This window comes from Echinops telfairi, unplaced genomic scaffold (genome assembly GCF_000313985.2).
Source record: "Echinops telfairi isolate 266 unplaced genomic scaffold, ASM31398v2 ScPeMD7_7425;HRSCAF=8463, whole genome shotgun sequence".
NCBI lineage: Eukaryota > Metazoa > Chordata > Mammalia > Afrosoricida > Tenrecidae > Echinops > Echinops telfairi.
Window position 1 is genome coordinate 1,516,357 of NW_022111325.1, and position 17,539 is coordinate 1,533,895.

Consider the following 17,539-nt stretch of genomic DNA (forward strand, 5'->3'; position numbering starts at 1 on the left):
TCTGTGCAAGGCTCGGGTCCCTTGGGGTGCGGGTGCTTTGTACTCCCCGGACCTGGCAGAAAGCCTGTCACCTAGCTGTGGTGCAGGATGAACTTGGAGAAGGGGGCCAGGAGGAGAAATCAGGGACAGACTGGCACGTGGAAGGCCCAGGCTCCAGCCGTCCGTTTCCCCTAAACATGGCGGAGGGCCTTGAACAAGTTGTGAGACCTCCCTCAATCCGGGGTCGGTGGGAAGCAGGACAGCCTGGCCTGCCTCCATCACGAAGGAAGGGGTCCTGACAGGTGAGAGGGGAAATAGACAGGACACTCGAGACCTGAGTTCTCATTCTAGAACCGTCTCTCCTCACAGGCCGAAGCGAGGCTGACAGACCTGGGCGGCCTGTGGAGCTTGGTCATATAAGGCGCCCTCAGAGGGGTCCCTGAGGTCCCCCCTATCAATACCTTGTACTCGGAACACCTCTGAGCAGTAGCCTGACCAGGACAGCCGGACAGCCCTCACCTTGGGGGGAGAGTAACACCAGGCACGTCAGTGACCCTGGCACTCCCACGGGTGGGGGCTATTTGAGGACAGGGCAGGCAAACCACTATCGTAGCCCCCAGAAAGCAGGGGGGAAAGACCATGAAAGGCCCCCATCTGCCATCAATCGACATCAAGACTCTTCTTAAAAGGGGAAAAACGTCTTGCCAAGATCCTTGCTCATGGCCTTTGCAGGGACAGGTGCTAAAGCAAGCAGCGGCTCCAAGAGGAGCACCACTTATTGACCGCACTGGACTGACCGCTCATTCAACCATTAGCATACTTCATTCTCACCGGGTCGCTCCACTGTAGGGGTGGGGGGATCTGAGGCTAAGCAGGGTGGGGGCATCGGCAGGGCTTCCTCAGTCCAGAGCAGGTCACTTCAGGAGATCATCTGGATCATCCTCTCCAGTAGCCGAGGGACCCCGAGCTAGGCACCCAGGGGCTTCTCCGTCCCTGACCTGAAGCCAAACACCAAACCGCTGGCCCTCGCAGAGCCCCGAGGAGCGGCTCAGCCCCTGTGTGAGTGCGTGTGCCACTGAGCACCACGCCGGTCCTTTAAGAAAGATGCCCAGCCAGCTGGCTCAAAATAACAAATGCCAATTTGCATATTATCTCACAGATCATTTGCATGTTGTTCATTTAGTGTCACCAAGACTCCGCTCAGAGTACAACTCTGGTGACCTTGCGACCAGGTCCCAGGGTAGAGGGGGTGAGGGAGAAGGGCCTTCCATGCAAGACAGACCCTGCTTCCCTGCACATCGCTGTGCTTGGCACCTGGCTGGTCAGCCCTGGTGTCCCAAGCAGAAGGAATGGGCAGGAAGAACCTTGGCCCCCAGGCCCCCACACACCCCTGGACCCTAGAAGGTCCCTGGGGTCCTTATGAACATGACCTTCGGAAGGAAAAAAGAGGAGCTGATACCAAGGGCTCAAGTAGAAAGAAAATGATTAGAAAATGATGATGGCAACATAGGTACAAATGTGCTTGATACAATGTATGGAATGTTATAAGAGCTATAAGAGCCCCCCCAAAAAAATGATTTATTAAAATAAAAGAAAGCGACCTTTGCTCAAATCTTAAAGAACACACAGAGGGTCGCTCTAGAACTTCCTTTTCTCCCCCGGCTCTGCCCAGGTCAGCCTCTGAGGTGGGCCTCTCTCTGCGGGGCCCTGCTCCCTCGCCCTCTTTCTGCCTGGTCATCGTGTGTCCCCTGACCTTCCTCCAGCTACCCCACCCACCACTGGCCTGGCTCCCTGGGCTTATTTTTGCTCTCTCTCCACCTGTCGGATTAGCATGTCCACACCCAATTAGCTGCGCCCGGGGCCACACATCCGCCAAGTCTGAGCGTGGGATAATTGGGCTCCTCCGTGGAGTCGGAAGGCCCAGAGGCCACAGGCCCGTCTGCCGGGAACACCACTTCCTCCCGCTGCTCAGAGCCACCCCTGGGGCCCATCCAGAAACACCCGCACTCTAAGGTGAGTCCGTTTGATTTTGTGAGAAAAGGGGCCTGTCCCACATGCCCTTGCTGCTCCTCCAAGCCAGGGCCCCATCTCCTTTGCAGCCCACCCCCCGCACCCGCACAGCCACCTGCCACCCCCCCACTCCAAGATGTCCCCTCAGGAGGCTGAATGAAAGAAGCCCCCCGGGGCTCTGTGCACGCAGCCCTGTGCAGGCCACTCCTACAGCTGGTGACCGTGAGCTGCTGCGGGTGCACAGCAGGACAACACACAACGGCCAGGGCCATCCCTCTATCCGCAGGGGATCTGGAGGGTTTCTACCGCCTGATTTCTCGAAGCAGGTCACCGGGCCTTTCTTCCTGGTCCATCTCCATCTGAAAGCTCCATGGACGCCTATCGGGTGTCACAGCACCACCCCAAGCTCCACGGACAGACGGCGGTGGTGGCTGCGGGTTTGGGGCACTGACCGGGATCTACACCCGGGGCTCCCTCACGGAAGGCGAGGATTCTGCCACTCGGCCCCTCTCTACTGGCCCCGGGCTCCCGAGAGGGTCCACAGTTCCCTCCTGACATCTGCTGCTCAGCCAACTCGTGAGGGCACACCACGGGCCTGTGGGTGAACCAGGGTTCAGACCCAGAAGCCAGTACCTCAGCTACCGTGCCAGGCTGCCTATGCAAACTAAGGTCAGCCACCCCGGAGAAAGCAAGGTCCTATGTCTCCAGGGCCGGAGAGTGCCAAGCTCTGAGCCCCTGGTCACAATAGGCCCTAGGTGTCCCCCACGCTGTGGTACTCTCCCCTGGACAGGAACACTGGGGCAGCCTCGCAGAATGAGCAGCAGCGGCAGCAACTTCCTTCTCTCTCTCTCTCTCTCTCTCTCTCGCTCACTCTCTCTCTCTCTCTCTCTCTCTCCTCCTATCCGGACGCCTCCGTTGGGCAGGCTTTCTGTGCTGGTACCCTGGCCCCGCGGCCCTGGCTCCCAAGCTTCTCCAACTTGGAAAGGATCGCTGTCCATGACTGGACCATCTGTCCCTTCAGAGTCCACCCCAGATGCCCCTCTGCCGGGGAGCCTCCTCTCTGCCCCCAGCCCGATGTTCCCACACAACTTGCCACATGCCAAGACAACAAGTAGAGGGATGGGGCCTGGGTGCCCATCCGATATCCCCTCCACACGGGATCTTTGCAACAGAGTGCGCCAAACCTGTGCTCGGTGCGCGTGCGACGACGGAGCTGGAAGACAGTGCGACGGAGCTGGATGACAAAGTCTCAAAGCATCCTGCTCGGTAAAGTGGAGATGCAAAACAAACAAGCCCACAAACACAAAGAGGAAGGCTCCCCACAGATGGCTGCAACCACGGGCTAGGGCGCAGGACCAGGTGTGTTTCGCCCTGTTGTGCCCGGGTCGCTATGGGCTGGAACCGACCCCATGGCCCACAGCAACCATGACACAGCAAGACGGGAGCACACCCCCAGAGCCCAACTCCAGGGTTCTCAACCTTCCTCATGCTGCGACCCTTCAACGCGTAGTTCCTCATGTTGGGGTGACCCCCAACCCTAAAATTATTTTCGCAGCTACTTCATCACTGTCATTTTGCTACTGTTAGGAATCGTCATGTAAATACCTGATATGCAGGATGTATTTTCATTGTTACAAATCGAACATCATGAAAGCATCGTGATTCATCACAAAAGCAATATGTAATTCTAAGTTGTGAAATATTTATGTGTTTTCCGATGGTCTTAGGTGACCCCTCTGAAAGAGTCTTTCGACCCCCAAGGGGGTCTAGACCCACAGGTTGAGAACCGCTGTGCTAGAGGGATAGGGACCGGAAAGGTGACAGGTCACGCGGCCACTAGAAGCTGCTCCTCGGGACTCCTTCAAAGCAGAGCAGGCAGGCCTTTCTTCAGCGCCTCACACTGCCCACCGAGCTCACTAAGCAAAGCCTATGGTGCAGGGGGTGGGCAGGGAAGGAGGGACGTGAGACTCCACGATGAGGAAGAACATTCTAGACCCACTCCTCCGGGTCCCCTCGCTCCTGTCCCCTGCCGAGGTCTGCAGTGGGGACACAGCCCTAGAACCCTGAGCTCTCCTTCTAGAACCATCTTCCCGGAGGCCTGCAGTATGCGTCCCCTGGCCCTCTACAGCTCGGCTTTCCCGCCTGTGCAAGGAGACGGGATGGAACCCCTCGTGGAGGGTGGGGTGGATCAGGAGGGGCAGCAGCATAAAGAGACAAGGGGGGCTTCTGAAGGTCTGTGGGGGGGAATCCCAGCAACGTCCCGTTGCACATTCCCATGAGCTCTCTGAAGCCTGTGCGCTGGTACAGTGCTCGGAAAGACCCCGGGCCCACGTGGGCTGCCCCTCGGGAGAAGGGAGAACCCTGAGTGATGAGCAAAAGGGAATCAGAGAAGCAGGAGGGCTGGGGCCCTGGGCTCCCCATGGCTGGGGGCGGGGGCTACGAGGCTGAGGCCAGAGCAGCTCGAGCCTTTGAGGGGCAAAACCCAAAACAAACAAACTCACTCCTATTGAGTCCATTCTGGCTCATAGCGGCCCTGTAGGGCAGGACAGAACTGCCCCCGTGGGTTTCCAAGGCGGTAGCTCTTGACAGGACGAGAAAGCTCGGTCTTTCTCCCGAGGGACGGCCCGTGGTTTCGAATGGCTGCCCTTGCCATGAGAAGCCCAGCGCATACCAAGGACAACACCGGGCATCTGTAATCCCCTCGGGCACCCGCCTCCAACTTGCCCAGCACTGCCTCAAGGGCAGGCGGGGACCGCATGGCAAGCACTGACCATGGGTTTCTCCACGGTCTCACACAGAGCAGAGGCTGCCCCCAGAGGCCCACTCTCGTGACACTGCCTTCTCTGGGCACCTGCTCTAGACTCACCCCCTCAGCACTCCCCTGCCTGCCTGCCTGCCTGCCTGTCTCTTGCCCAGGTTCCTCCCACCCCAGCAGCACTTCATGGCCCCAGGTCCACACTCATTTTAAAGCCCAGCAGCAGCAGCAGCAGTAGGCTGAGGGAAAGGGCATGAACTCAGGCTCCGGTCCCAGCACGGCCACTCACAAGGCCTGTGGGTGGGGCCCCCCGGGGAGCTCATCTACAAAAGGCAGCCATGACCACCACAGACTGCGGGACTCTGGCACCTACAGCCCTCACCGTCCCCTCCCTGGCACTCGACAGCCTCTGTGAGCACGATGCAGCGTGGCCACCCAGGGGGAACCGTGTGGGCCTGCTCCCCACCCCTCCTCCCCTCCTTCTTCCCAGATCCCAAATGAGCTCCCGCAGGTGGAATGCCAGGGTGGAGGAAGGGACACCTGAAAATCTATTTGCCTCCTCCAGACTTACCTCGGGAGGGGGCATGGGGGGTGGGCTAGAATTGTGCTCCCCACAGGTCCTGAGAAAAGCAAGTCTTACAAATCCCCACCCTCGTTCCTGAAGGAGGAATAAATAAGTGGCATTCTTCCTCCCTCTCTCTCCCTCCCTTTGGGGTTTTGGAAGAAAGAGAAGAAAAACAGCTTTGAATGAGCACACGGGTCTGGCTGCCACTGCTGGGGTAAAGCAGTGCCTCATCAATACACATCCGCCCTCACAATGCCTGTCTGCCTCACACTCACTTTCTCCCCCAAACCCGGGCCCCGCCGGTCCCCGCCAACCCTCCAACCCGAACTGAGCTTCAGGACAGAGGTTACTCAGGTGGCTTTGATTTTTTTTTAAGCAGGTCTTTCCCGAAAGCTCAGTGGGGGGACTGCAAGCCCCGAACGACTCCCCCACCCTCTCTAATGAACCTGAGTGGAAGATAAATGCCCCAGCAATTACGCCGGCGCCCGGGCACCTGGGAAGGACCGCCTGTTGGCAAGGGATGTCCGGATAGATGGTGAAGTCGCTCCTCCAAGACAGTTATAAATAGTGCGGTGGCATGCAGGGGATCCGCATGTCTAAGAAGTTAGCTGCCCTCGGTGCTTACTAATGCCTGGCTCATCCGCAGGCCTTTCAAAGAGGTCATAAATAAAGTCCCCACCGCCCGGGCAGGAGGAGGGCCTCGTGTCCCGGCTGGCAGGGGCAGCCGTTCTTGCTCTGGGCCAGGCTCGCAGTGTGGCCTGGGTAGGCTAAGCTATGCCCAGGGGCCCTGGGCCACGTTCCTCTAGCTCCTGTCCGTAGGCAGTGATTTTACTGTGTCCCCACCCCTGCAGGTTAGCCCAAAGGGAAGGCCTGGGGGCGGAGGGGTGTCTATCCTGTTCCTTCTTTCCCAGGTCACTTTTAGGACCCTGTGACATCTTCCTTGCAAACAGCTGGACACCCCTGAACCCCCACCCAGCAGCCACCCATCTAGCCAAAGCAACACCAGGGCCTGGCAAAGAGGAAGCCATTCGCCAGCTCAGCACAGGCCACCAAGTTCTCCAGATAACGATTCTAATTGTCACAAATAGAGACCCTTTGCTCCGGAGACTGGGGAACTGTGTGCCCCTGCCCCTGCCCCTGCCCCCTGCAGAGCCATGAGTGAGGGCAGTCTTCCTCCTCCAGGACCAGGGCCGGGCAGAGGGTCAAAGCTCAGACCCCCCCAGTACCATTCCATCACTCGGACTCCCTCATCTCTGTGAGGCCAGCAACTCAGAGAGGGAAAGGCTAGGGGACAGGACTCCCCAGGGCCACAGCGAGCCTACAGCCCCATCAGGGTGCCTCCCCACCCCAGGGAGTTCAGAAGACGCAAGGGAAGGAGCCTGGAGCAGACAGGGCGGCCTCGTGAGCACCCACACCCCTGCCCTGCCCCAACAACAAGGCCAAGCGGAGGCACAGAGGGGACGAGGTCGGTAGAATGAGCAAGCGCGGGTAGGAGTCCAGCAGAGGACCCGCTGTACTGCCTGCCTGACAGCCGGACAGACAGATGGAAGGGATGAAACACGCCGATTGGGAGGCAGCCCCGCAGGGGTGGGGAGGTGGTCTGAGGTTGTGCACAGAGTGGTGGGAATGGGCATTGGCCTACTGCACCGGAACTTTCCAGCCTCCCACGGCGGCCACCAAGCCTGCTGGCCTTGGAGGCAGGGGCCCCGGTGCCAGCCAGCTGGCTCAGCCACCACTAGAACAACACGGGAGGGTGAGAGAGTCCTCCCCCCACTCTCTCTGGGTCCAGTGGGGTGGAGAGCCCAGAAAGTAGCTGGTGGCACAGAAGCAGCTGTGCCCCAAACCAGCCCTGAAGGAAAATGAAGAACGCCCACAACCTCAGACCCAAGCCCTGCCGTCAGGTGGGACCTGAATCTGAGCGATCCTGCAGGGCAGAGCAGACTGCTCCTGGGAGGTTCTGAGGCTCGCTGTTGGGTGGAACGGACAGCCTCATCTTTCTCGCCTCCAGAAGGACTCCAGGGCTCCTCCAGCCCTCCTTGCCCTCATCCTGTCAGTGACGGGGTAGGGGCAGCATCACGAAGATTTCCTGCATCGGAAAATCCAGACCCGGCCCTGCCACTGTGTCTAACCCCTCAGGGACTCAGGAAGTCAATCACCCAGTTGAAAATCAACCAGCCAAACCGAGACACACACCCCCCCCACCCATCTACACCCACCCCACACACACACACCTTGTGCAGTGCAGGCCCCATGCCGGGAGGGCTATCTCAGAGACCGGGTTAGAGCCATCTCGGCCAGGCGTCCCTCTGCCACAGGCCTCTGGGCATCAGGCAGAATGATGGAAGCCCAGAGCCCCACCTCCCCTGCTCTGAGCTGCTGCCTGGCAGCTCACAGCAAAGCTTCCCGCACCACGCCATCACCTACAGCCCGGGGAGTGGGAACCTGGGAGCGGAGCACCCTGCCCGCTTTCTCGCCACCTCACTCTGCCTCCCTTTGGCATTCACTTTGAACACGACATGCCACATTCCTGCTGGAGAGAGCCAGATCGGCGGTGGGGGACACGGGGACATGCCTTCCCCAGTAAGCAGCTAGCCACCAAAGATAGGCGACAGTAAGGCCTGGGTCCCGGCAGAAAAGCCGAGGGCTTCAGACAGCAGCGCGTCAGGCGCAAGGTTGGTGCATCTTCAATCACCTGGGGCCTCTCAGTGGGACCTGCCACCCACCATCAGTGCAGAATCACCCAGTCTGACAGAAAGCCCTGCGGTCACCCTGCCCATCCACCTGCCTCCAGGCTGCTCAGCAACGGCTAGCCACAGAGCAGACGGCTGCCCAGACCTCCCCAGGGCCCAGTGAATCCCTCCGGGTTCTCCCAGGTTGATGATTTTCTATCTGAGCCCAACCCCCTGGTCATATCTGCATCCTCCATGAGGCTGAGGGACAGACCCCCACACACCACTGGCTCAGACTTCAAGGTGGCCTCCTGTCAGACCCCAGGCCCTGCTCAGAGACCCCCCTCAGCCCCAGACAGGACTTCTCACTCACTCACCCATCTCAGTCCCTGGCCCATTAAGGCCCCCAACTCATTACGGAGTCAGATTCAGAGCACAGGGGGCAAGGACGCCACCCCTCCCGCCAGCATTATTAATACCAGTACAAATCAACCTGCTGCCATCAAGTTGAGTCTGATACACGGCACCCCCGTGTGTGATAGACTATGACTGGGTACCCCGGTGGCATAATGGGTTACATGCCAGACTGCTAGTCCCAAGGTCAGCAGTTCAGAACCACCAGCCTGCCTGAAGGAGAAAGATGAGGCTTTCTACTCCCGTCGAGAGTCCCAGACTCAGAAACCCACGGGGGCAGTTCTTCACTGCCTGTGGGTCACTGAGTGAGAACTGGCCCGATGGCGGGGAGCTGAACACCCCAGAGGGGCTGTTTGGAGCCGTCATCATTACCGAAGTAGATCACTAGGGCTTGTTTCTGTGGTGTCAGGGGTTCGAACCATCAACTGGTAAGTAAGCCATTTGCGCACACACACCAGGGGCCTTGTGTACAAACAGACGCCGTTTGCTGACACTCATCTCATGAACAGAGGCAGCACCCCTTTCAAGTTCACAGCCGGGAACCGGAAGAGCGGGGCTTGTACATAACCGGGAATGGTGGCACGGGGGTCCAGATTTTGTCCTGAGTCTTTAAAGCCCCTCCTGTGCCCATGGCACCTGGCACCGAGTCGGCAGCCAGAAACCACAAGTTCCACCAGTGAGTCAGCACGTGCAGGGAGGTGGGTGGCAGGGGGGTGGGAGGATCCTGCAGATCACAACCCAGAGCAGGCCCCGCCTGGGAGGCCAGGACATGGCCCTCTCACGGGAGGAGGCAGGGCAGCGCCCCTCCAGGCCGCCATCCATCACAGGTCAGAGGTTTGGAAATGGGTGAAGCCAAGCGCCTGGGCTCACCCAGAGTCTGCTGCCCCCACTGGAAAAGTCCCATTTTTCTGGGTGCTCCATTGGGGTGGCACCTGCTGGGGCACGGGAGTAGGCCCTTCCTCCCATCGCACTAAGACAAACGGGCACCGATCCCTCCCCTGTCACCTTCAGGACCACTGCCTCTGAGAAAATCCTTTCCTGGTAACCCCCTGACTGAGGGTGGGGGGTGGGGGGGGTCACTGACAGAAGAGATGCTGGTGGTGCTTCTGCCCGCCCCCAGCGCTCGGACCTCCATCTTCTCCCCCAGCCAGGGCTCCTGGTCCTCCGGGAGGCTGGAGGGGACTCTCAGGCCCCATCTCCACCTCCCGGCGCCCAGCAGGAGAGGCGTTCTGAGAAGGCAGCTGCCGCACTCAGACTCAGAGGCTCATTACAGGGAATGACTAAGTGAGCTGCGATTTCCAGGGGAAACCCCGCTCACTCCTGCTCACTGGGGGGCTCCGATCCTGAGCTATTTAGAGGTAGGCAGCCTGCAAGCACTATCAGGGGTCTGGGGTGGGCCCCCTCAGCATGGCTGGGTCCCTGGGACTCTGGACCTGGAGGTCTTGGTTCTGGTCATTCAGACCTGTCCCCCCCACCCATCTCCATGCCTATCCGGCCCGCTCACTGGCCAGGGTGAGCACAGGCAGGGCTGGGAATAGGGGAAATCCGATCAACACCTCCTAGGTTTTTGCGGCTAGATTTCAACAAGGAATGTGACAGTCTCATGGCAGCTGTGCCCGCCGGCCTGAAACAAGCTCTATTTGAAACCTCTAACAGCTGAACCCCTCCCTCCCAGCTCCCCGCCAGCGACCAGCTTGGCCAACTCTGGCCCAAAATGACAATTAAATGGACAGAAATCCCGGCAACAACCAGACACGAGCACACACCCACAAACTGGGGTGGGGGTGGGGGGATCCATTTGTCCAAGGATTCCCAGGTCTCCCTCTCAGCCTGCCAGCGGGGGGCAGAAACACTCGCTGGCACACAGAGCCGTGACAGACACCCACCTTACTCAAGTCCATCTAGGAGGGGAGCCCCCTCCTCCATCTGGGGGCTGCAGCCTCCGGCCAGCTCCCCTGCCAAAGCTGGTCCCTGCCGTTCTCCACGTGAGCATATGCACGCACACGCACACACACACACATCTTTATTTATCTGGGGAGAAGGAGTTCGGGCAAGCGGGTGGGGGGGGGCGTTGCTCAGCCAGGGGTATGGACTGACAGGGACCAACCAGGAAGGCTGTCATTCCATCGGAAGGAAGGACAGGCGCCCACCACCACCACCACCACCACTACCACCACCGCGACTACCAAGACGGCACCCATCTGCTCTCCCGGGTAACACCTGTGGCCATTTTTGTCAGGGGATGTTTATGAGGCAGGAGCAGCAGGCAGCAGGTCCTCTTTCCTGAGGGAGAGGGTGCTAATTTCCTCCGCCCATGTCTTTACCCCGATGCCCCCTCCCCCAGGTGCCCCCCAGAGTCTCTGGGGGGAAAAGAGAGAAAGAGAAACTTGGAGAAAGATAGGGGGGAAGCCAGGGAGGGAAGCGGTGGGGGGTTCGGGATCTCACCCCCCACCCAGACATTTCTTTCTTTTTTTATGCTGGGGAAAATGGAGTGGAGCCGGGAGGGGAGGCGAAGGGGGAAGTCGCGGGAACTGGCAAGGCAGCATATAATTAATTGGTGCGTGAAGCTGCTGGGTTATGCTTTAGGACGAGTGAGCCGGGAGGAAAAGCGATTTCTCAGAAGGGAATCTTTAATCCTCCCTAACACAGAGTCTGCAAATTAGACGCGGTACAGAGGGATGCCCACCCTCCAGGGATACCCCCCTTCCCCCCTCCCCCAGCCCAAACGAAAGCAAGGAATGAATTCTCCCGGGATCAGGAAGGGAAACCATGGGAAGTTGAGAGTGTTCAAGATAATTGAGCAAACACCTCTCCCCGCCACCACCTCCCTCGTTCGCTGCCTCTCTCTCTCTCTCTCTCTCTCTCTCTCTCTCTCTCTCTCTCTCTCATTCTCTCACTCCCTACATATATTCCTTTTGTTCAAGGTAGAAAGAGAAACCGCAGCCCTACCTTTGAGTACAAACCCCAAGAAAGCTCAGTCTCTATCACCATAACAACAATTCCAAACATCCCAAAAATCAGAGCATAGTCACTCAGTCGCTTTCTCTTTTCGAACAGGGCCCTCCTGTGTCCCAGCTTATAGCCAATGTTTTGGTTTTTCCTCTTGTTGGCTTTGGGGAAGGTGGTGCTGCTGGCCGTGGTGCCGGCGTGCTGGTGGTTGTGGGTGGCGTTGGGGTGGTGGAGTAGGGTTTGCTGGGCATGGTTGTCCTCCCGGGAGGAGATGATGATCTCAGGGGGGTTGCTGGGGCTGAAGAGCTGGAGGGGTTGGCCCTCCGGCTCGGCCTCGATGAGGTTCCTCCGGGAGGCGCTGAGGCGGCTGAGGGGCTTCATGACCCCACCACTGTACTTGCAGGAGCTCATGGCGATCTCCGTGAAGGGGTTGCTGTCCCGCCGGTGCACCAGGGGGCTGGCCTGCCGATGCCGGCTGCCTCCACCGGGCCCACTTGTAGCTGTGGAACTTGGGGAGTGGCCAAGCAAGTGGTCATTGAGATTTAGCTGGCTGCCTTGCCTGGAGGAAGGGTGGAGGATGGCGGTGGAATTGTACGAAGTGGGGGCCCTGAAGGCGGTGGGAGAGGAGTGCAGCAGGCCAGGGTGGACGGGCTGGCTCTGGAGTTGACACAGGGGGTGCGCTGGCTGCTGTGGAGGCTGAGGCGGCAGTGGGGGTCCCGGGGGCTGCTGGGGGGCTGCTGGTGGCGCTGGTGGTGGTGGTGGTGGTGGCTGCTGCTGCTGTTGCTGCTGCTGCTGCTGCTGCTCATCCCCGGAGGATGGGCAGGGGCACTTGGGGTCTTCATCCAGGTCCCCGACCCCCGAGTCATGGAAGTGCCCAGAAGTGTCCATCTTGGGGCCTGGCTGAATTGCCTGCAGCACAATCCCCCACCCCAAAGCCACCCTCGCTCCAAAGATGTCCTCAAAGAAAGCCAGGCATCCAAGCTCCGCCACCAGAGTATCTTGGCTCCAGTCCTCTCTCTCTCTGGCTTCGGTTTCTCCGGTGTCCGCGCGCTGCCACTCAAGAATGCATGGCACTGGGCAGGGAGGGCGTGCAGGAGGGCAGCTTGGAAAAGAAGAGAGGAAAAAAGAACTCAGTCTCCGGAGGTGGTCCTCCAGGAGCGTGTGAGACCAGGCTCAGCTTCCCTCCTCGCTGGCTCGATAGCTTCTCTCGCCTCCTCCTGCCACAGTTACATTGTAAGCCAAGCCCACTTATTAGCAGCTGGTCTCATTGGCTTGCCTTAACTCTCCAACCACCCCTGGCCCCGCCCCTCGCCTAGGCTCCGCCCCGGAGGCGGGGCCTGCCGCCCGCAGCTCCTGGGTCCCGGTGCCAGCGCAGCGCGGACTGGGAGCTGTAGTTTTGGCTCCTCCGCCCCCGGGCTGAGGGCGCTGCCCTCCTTCCTCCGACAGGTATGGCAGAACCCGGCAAGCCCGCGGCCGGCCGATGGAGGAGGCGAGCTCGCGCTGGTGGCCCGGCGGGAGGCAGAGGGCCTCCGGAGGAGGGGAGCTGAGCACTCCTATTAGGAAGATGAGGAGAAATGCATTTAGTAATGGCCCGGGGCTCCGGTGGCTGTTGCCACGCATGATCTCATTACATCCCTCGAACGCCCAAGGAAGTGTGTCTCCTGTGCCCATTTCACAAAGGCAGAAACTGATGCTCAGAGGTACCGAGTAGCTGCTTCAAGGTCAGAGCAGCAGGGAGGACCCCGGCATCCTGACGCCAGGTGCAGAAGCTCACCTACCACGACTGAGCGGAGCGCCTGCGAAGGGGGGTGAAGGGTGGGGGAGGGGGTGCAGGCGCCGCGGTTATTTCTAACCCTCACATCACCCCCTGAAAATGACGTCATCGTTTTCCTCTTACAGATGAAAGCTGTAATAAAAATTTTTTTTAAAAAAAGCTCAAGCACAGATAAATGGCCAGATGCCGCCCAGCGTGTAACTCACCGTGCTTGGGTCTGGACCCAGCCCCGTCTGACTCCACCCCCACCCCAGCCCCCGCACCAGCTCCCTGTGTACACTGAAAGTTGCACACAGACGGGCTGATGGGGTGATGGGGTGGGAAAGAGATTGCCACCACCACCCCCTACACCCAAACACAACCAAGCAGGACATGTGAAGTGGAACCTGGCTCCAGACCCTTCCCTGATGGTCCGGAGGAAGACCTGGCAGGAAGTCTGAAGACCCCTGTGGTCCCTCCCTTCCGGATTTGCTCCACAGGGCTCTGAAAGTCAGTGCTGGGAACAGCTGCCACCTTCCCAGGTTAGAGCCCATCACCATCAAGTATTCATGAAGCTCCCACTGTGTGCAGAGGGACTTCCAAAGGAATGGTCCGTCTGTAACAGCAACAGCCATAGGACGGTGAAGAGGGGGTGTCCTGGGATCCCCCAGGCATTCCTGGGGTCCTTCGAGGGAGGCATCTCTGCCTGGCTGCTTCCTTAGAGCCCTTTGTCCTCTGACCTGCATGGATGAGAGAAAGAAAGGCCAGGAGTCATCCATACTCACACCTGCACGTGCTCACACACACAACCCACACTCACACATGCACATGCTCACACACACGTGAGCACCATTGCACTCATGTGCACAGGTTTGCTCACCTGGCAGGCCCAAATGACTCCCTTGTACAAGTGTGCACACACTGAGCTGCTCACATGCACAGACACACACACATGCCCAGATGAGTACACACAGCAGTGAGCTTCTAGCACGGTTCTGGTTCTGAAGGGTTGAGCCACAAAGGGCCCAGTCAGGGACAGGTACCGCTTTGCCCCAAATGAGACCCGCCTGCTCTCTGAGCATCCACTCACGTCTCCACTCTGCCTGCCTGTCAACCCCGGTCACTGAACACTTGAACTGCAGGCTCTCTCACTGCCATCGAGTAGATTCTGACTCATGGCAACCCTGCAAGCCACCAGCCTCGAACCTGAAAAATTATGATTGTCCGTGCGCAGTAACTGACTGCTTTTATTATCAGGGACTTGTTCCTTTGTATCTCACTACAGGTTGTGGACCGGGCCCAGATGGCTCAGTGAACGAGCACTCAAGCTGCTACCTCACAGGTCGGCAGTTCGAACCTTCCAACCGCTCCTGGGTGACAGGCCTGGCCGTCTGATTTCATCAGCCGACAGCCCTGGAGACTCTGTGGAGCAGCTGTCCTCTGTGCTGCAGGGTCTGGGTGAGTTGCGTTTGATTAGCGATCACAACGTCGGGGCTCCTCCATTGCAGGCCTGAGGTCTCCAGCTCCAGGGGCCCACTCGTGCCTGCTCACCTAGCCCCCTCCAGCACCCCTCACCCGCCTTCCTGCTCTGGGGCTCCTTTTTCATGTCCCTCCCCCTCTTCCATCCCAAGCAGAGCCGCCTGTTTGGTTCGAGACTCCAGATCACACCGTTCAGATCAAAGATTCCCTAATGAATCGCCATGACTCTGTTGTAGGCCAGAGATTGTCTTCTCTGCTGGAGGTCGCTGTGTATTGTTGTCCTTGTCATTGGTGGTGGTGCCTGTGCCCGCCTCTCTGACCTTCGCGGTTATGTTGGTGCTTCTAGGCAGTGAGAAACCAAGTTTCAGGGAAGGACGCCAGTCCTGGGGGTTTCTGTGCCACCTCGCCCCTGCCTTCCGCTTTGGCTGACCTTTCTGGGCCCGCTTCCTGCCATCTGCGTCCAGATGGGGCCTTTCAGAGCGTGTCCTGTTATCATGGGTGGAGGATGGGGTGGGGGCTCCGACGATGCCAGGGCCCAGACACAGGGAGGGCTGTTTGGGAATGGGCTAGAACCTGGCAGCGGGTGCCTCTGAGACAGCTGGCGCTCCTGTCATGAAGGAGGGCAGGACAGCACCGTGGCCAGAGCTTGGGCTCTAGGGTCACATTGCCTGGGCTGCAGGCCCATCCTCCACGTGATGGCTGCCTTCTGCTCCTCCGTAAGGGTCCCTGTCCCTACCCCTGGGTATGGGGAAGGTTTTGATGCAAGTCACCATGAAGAGGCTCCCCCACCCACTGGGCAGGGCAGCCCTGGAACAGCCCCTCCTCCCAGCGTGTCAGTGGCTTGTCACACCAGCCACACGTGTCTCTTGCCAACTCCATGATGCCGTGTTGGTGGCTCGAAATCGGTGTGGCAGGAGTGTTTGCGCCCCGAGAGCCCCAAAGCACTGCGAACCCCGGCTTGTTTCCCACCCAGTTGGCACTGAACGTTTGCAGCTGTTAGACCCATACCTACAGGTACCTGATGTGCAAGGGGGCTGGCCACTGGACATGAACTAACAACCCCACAGGCGCGCCTACACACAGCCGCCGTGTTCCCTCTCTCCTTCTACAGAACGAGCACCCCACCCTCCGCCAGAGCACGCCCGCCCAGTCCCTCTCATCAGCACCTGTGTGCTGCACAACCTTGGGCCAGGTGCTTCACCTTGAAGACCCTCCATTTGTAAGTGGGGGTCAGGCTCTTTGTAACCCACTCGAGGATCCGCAGAGGAGCCACGGTGGTGCAGTGGTGGCACCGTGGATTGCTAACCCAAAAGACTTCAGTTTGAAGCCACCATCCACTCCTTGGGGGGAAGACGGGCTATCTGCTCCCGGAAAGAGTTTCAGCCTCGGAAACCCACAGGGACGGTGTTACGGTTCTGTAGGGTCGCTGTGCGTTGGCATCGACGCGATGGCCGTGAGAGTTGAGTTGATTAAGGGCCGGCAGGTGAGCGGAGTCCCTGGGAGCTGCTCCCCAATGGGTCCTCCGTCACGTTGCATTTGCACTCTGTTCCACAGGTGCACTGCTCTTGGGCATCCGCCCAGCATTTTGGGGTGTCTGAGTCTCCACTATTGGAACCCCTCACGCTTCTGCCACAGCTATGTCTTCACCACAGCCTTGCGTTGGGGCCCTCACCCATTTTGTAGATGAGGACACGGGGCACTAGCGAGATTCGGACACGTGCCCACCGTTGTGGACTAGTCAATGGCGGAGCTGCAATCCAACTCGGCCTGTCTGAGTCCAGAGAGGAAGCATTTTCCTTGTGTCTTAAAACTCCGGCTCCTCGGACACCCCTTACTGGTAGGGCGCATGGTGGGTCGTGGTTACACGTGGGACTGAGCTCTGCCAGGTGAGCTGCGCAAAACCACCAGTTGTTCCGAGGGAGAAAGATGGGACTTTCTCTTCCCATGAACAGTTACCGTCTCAGGAACTCACAGGAGCCGCTCGGTCCTGTCCTATTGGGTTGCTGTGCATCGGCGATGGCAGTGAGTTGGGTTTTGTTATCTTACTGCCATTGACGAAGCATCTACGATATGGCTCACCTAGCTCGCTCGCTCGCAACTAGCTCATGGCCTCAGGGCGGAGACAAGCCATACTCCCAAGGGATGACAGAGGACTGTGGTAGAGGTCATAGAGGATGCGCTGCAGGAGTAGAGGTAGGAGAGTTCGTTGAAAGCAGAGAGTAATCAAGGCAGACATCATGGAAGTGGAGGGACTGGAACCTGACCCCAAAAGAGGGACTGCTACACTTAGGCTCTTCCATCTGTCACGAGGAAGGCCAAGGGAGGATGGTGGGGGCTTCTGACTTTCAGGGAGTAGCGTGAACAAAGACTTGGTCACCAGATCCAGGAAGGGAGGGTGGCCTTTGGTCCCACCAGCTCCACACTTCTTGTAGCTCCCCAATAAACTGTGCTAGCCCACACCCCGTGTCCTTGCCCCTGCTCTTCCATCGGCCTAGCATGCCCTCCCCTGGCATCTTCATCAAACACGGGCCTCTCAAGAGGTGGCCCATGGGTCTTCTTTTAGGAAGTCTCTCCTGAGCTCCCCAAATCCAGATGGAGGCCCACCTGTGTTCCCCGTAGCTTGTGCCTTTATCAAGCAGTAGCGCTGCTCTTCCTGCGTGTGGCCTCCCCCAGCCCCTGGGCTGTGGCCTCTAAGCTGCAGGGCAGGCAGGAGGTCTTTACACTCTATCTGTAGCTCTTGCACAAGCCGTCCACACAATAGATGCTTCATAAAGATTAAATTGAATGAAGCTGGACTTGAAACCCCGAAAAGGACATCTGGGAGTGATTAAGAGGAAGCCCTAGTATGTTCCACAACAAAGAATCATCAGCATTCCCTCATCAGCAAAATAAACGAAGTAGGAGGGGTGATTGGTAAGATCGCACAGCTTCTAAAACTCTGGTCTGTGGTCCATGGAACGTGTTAC

General features: G+C 58.8%; 1 protein-coding gene and 1 long non-coding RNA gene across 2 annotated transcripts in view; one reads left to right on the forward strand and one right to left on the reverse strand.

Annotated features, from left to right (window-relative positions):
* KCNN3 (potassium calcium-activated channel subfamily N member 3) overlaps positions 1–12,507 on the reverse strand; it is a 201,039-nt gene extending 188,532 nt beyond the window's left edge. The window contains exon 1 of the mRNA XM_030887860.2: positions 11,342–12,507. Within this exon, the coding sequence (XP_030743720.2) occupies positions 11,342–12,229 (888 nt within the window). The 5' untranslated portion in view covers positions 12,230–12,507. The remainder of the gene's footprint in view (positions 1–11,341) is intronic.
* A 1,024-nt stretch (positions 12,508–13,531) lies between these two features.
* Positions 13,532–15,873, forward strand: LOC123522615. Its single transcript, XR_006680848.1, has 3 exons — positions 13,532–13,636; positions 14,380–14,552; positions 15,685–15,873. It is a non-coding gene; the product is annotated as an uncharacterized LOC123522615 (long non-coding RNA).
* Positions 15,874–17,539: the final 1,666 nt, after the last annotated feature.